Source organism: Silene latifolia, chromosome 6 (assembly GCF_048544455.1).
Source record: "Silene latifolia isolate original U9 population chromosome 6, ASM4854445v1, whole genome shotgun sequence".
NCBI classification, from domain to species: domain Eukaryota; kingdom Viridiplantae; phylum Streptophyta; class Magnoliopsida; order Caryophyllales; family Caryophyllaceae; genus Silene; species Silene latifolia.
The window spans coordinates 117,795,972-117,797,329 of record NC_133531.1 but is presented as its reverse complement, the minus strand read 5'-3'; the positions used below and the strand labels follow the sequence as shown (position 1 = coordinate 117,797,329).

At 36.9% G+C, this 1,358-nt stretch overlaps 1 protein-coding gene across 1 annotated transcript; it reads left to right on the top strand.

The window, feature by feature from the left end:
* Positions 1-272: 272 nt before the first annotated feature.
* On the top strand, positions 273-803 carry LOC141588550 (uncharacterized). Its single transcript, XM_074409986.1, has one exon. It carries the CDS (start codon positions 273-275, stop codon positions 801-803), a length of 531 nt encoding a protein of 176 aa, XP_074266087.1.
* Positions 804-1,358: the final 555 nt, after the last annotated feature.

The following is a 1,358-nucleotide window of genomic DNA, read 5'->3' as shown; positions in this document are numbered from 1 at the left end:
ATTCAATACAACTCTCAACAATTCTCTCTTCAACAATCTTTCTCTCTTTCGTTCTAGTTTCTCATTAATCAATCAATCTACTTACAACTTTATCTTCCTAAACATGAAGATCTATGAATTCTTTCATGGCATCAGAGCAGGAGCTCTCTGATCCTGTTTTTGTTTTTTTTCTTCTTTCTTTTCTTTCTTCGTCTTCATTACGCTTCCGCACACACTTTTTTTTTTTCTCTTTTCTGTTTTTAATCTTCAAGAAATTTTCACAACAATTCAAGATGTCTGAAACAGACAACAATATAGATGTAAATGATCCACATTATGTTCATCTATCTGATGCTCCTGGTGGTAAACTTGTTGCTAATGTCTTTGAAGGAACTGGATATGGTGGTTGGCGCAGATCCATGCTAATTGCCCTCTCTGCTAAGAACAAAATTAGGTTTATAGACGGATCCATTCCAAGACCTGCTGCAACTGCTTCTACTGCTAAAGCTTGGCAAAGATGCAACGATGTCGTGTTTTTCTGGATTCTCAGCTCTGTCTCTCCTACCATCGCTGATTCCATTCTTTTTAATAACACTGCCAAAGATGCTTGGGATGAGCTTCAAGAAAGATTTGGGCAGTCAAACGGGGCACAACTGTATGGTGTCCGTAAGAAATTAAACGACTTCTCTCAAGGTAATGATGATATTGTTACATATTTTACCAAATTGAAGTCTGTCTGGGATGAGATAGCACGCATGGGCATGAATCCTAGATGTTCTTGTACTTGTAACTGTGGAGCTCAAGAAAAACAATTGCAGTTTTAAGAAAGTCAGCGTGTGATTCAATTTTTAATGGGACTGAATGAATCATATGCTGTAATCAGAGGCACGATTTTGATGCAAAACCCTTTGCCAAAGATGTCTGTCATCTACAATAATCTCTTGCAGGAGGAAAGGCAAAGAGAGATCCATAATACTACTCAATTCCAAAGCGATTCTTCTGCTATGATGGCCAAGAATATGGGTAATAAAGGAAATTCTTGGAATAACAAGGGTTATCAGGGTAACAAGAACATGAATTCTGCTAACAATCACGGGAATTATAACAATTCCGATGATCATGCTTATAGAAATTATGGCAATCATGGGAATTTTAGTGGAAATTATGAAAATTACAACACTAATCTGGGAAACAAAGCAAACCATACTGGTGTCAATGGCTTCAATAAAGGCACAACTCAAAACCCAAATCCTATTTCTAGTGAAGATAAACCACCTTTCTGCAAATACTGCAAGAAGTATGGTCATACAGTCGACAATTGCTATCATTGATGAATAGAAAAAGAAGATTAGCTGTGAATGTATTCTACAGCAATCAAG

Bases quoted from the DNA above. Each gene is read 5' to 3' on its own strand.
- LOC141588550 (XM_074409986.1), top strand. From the start codon at position 273: ATGTCTGAAACAGACAACAATATAGATGTAAATGATCCACATTATGTT.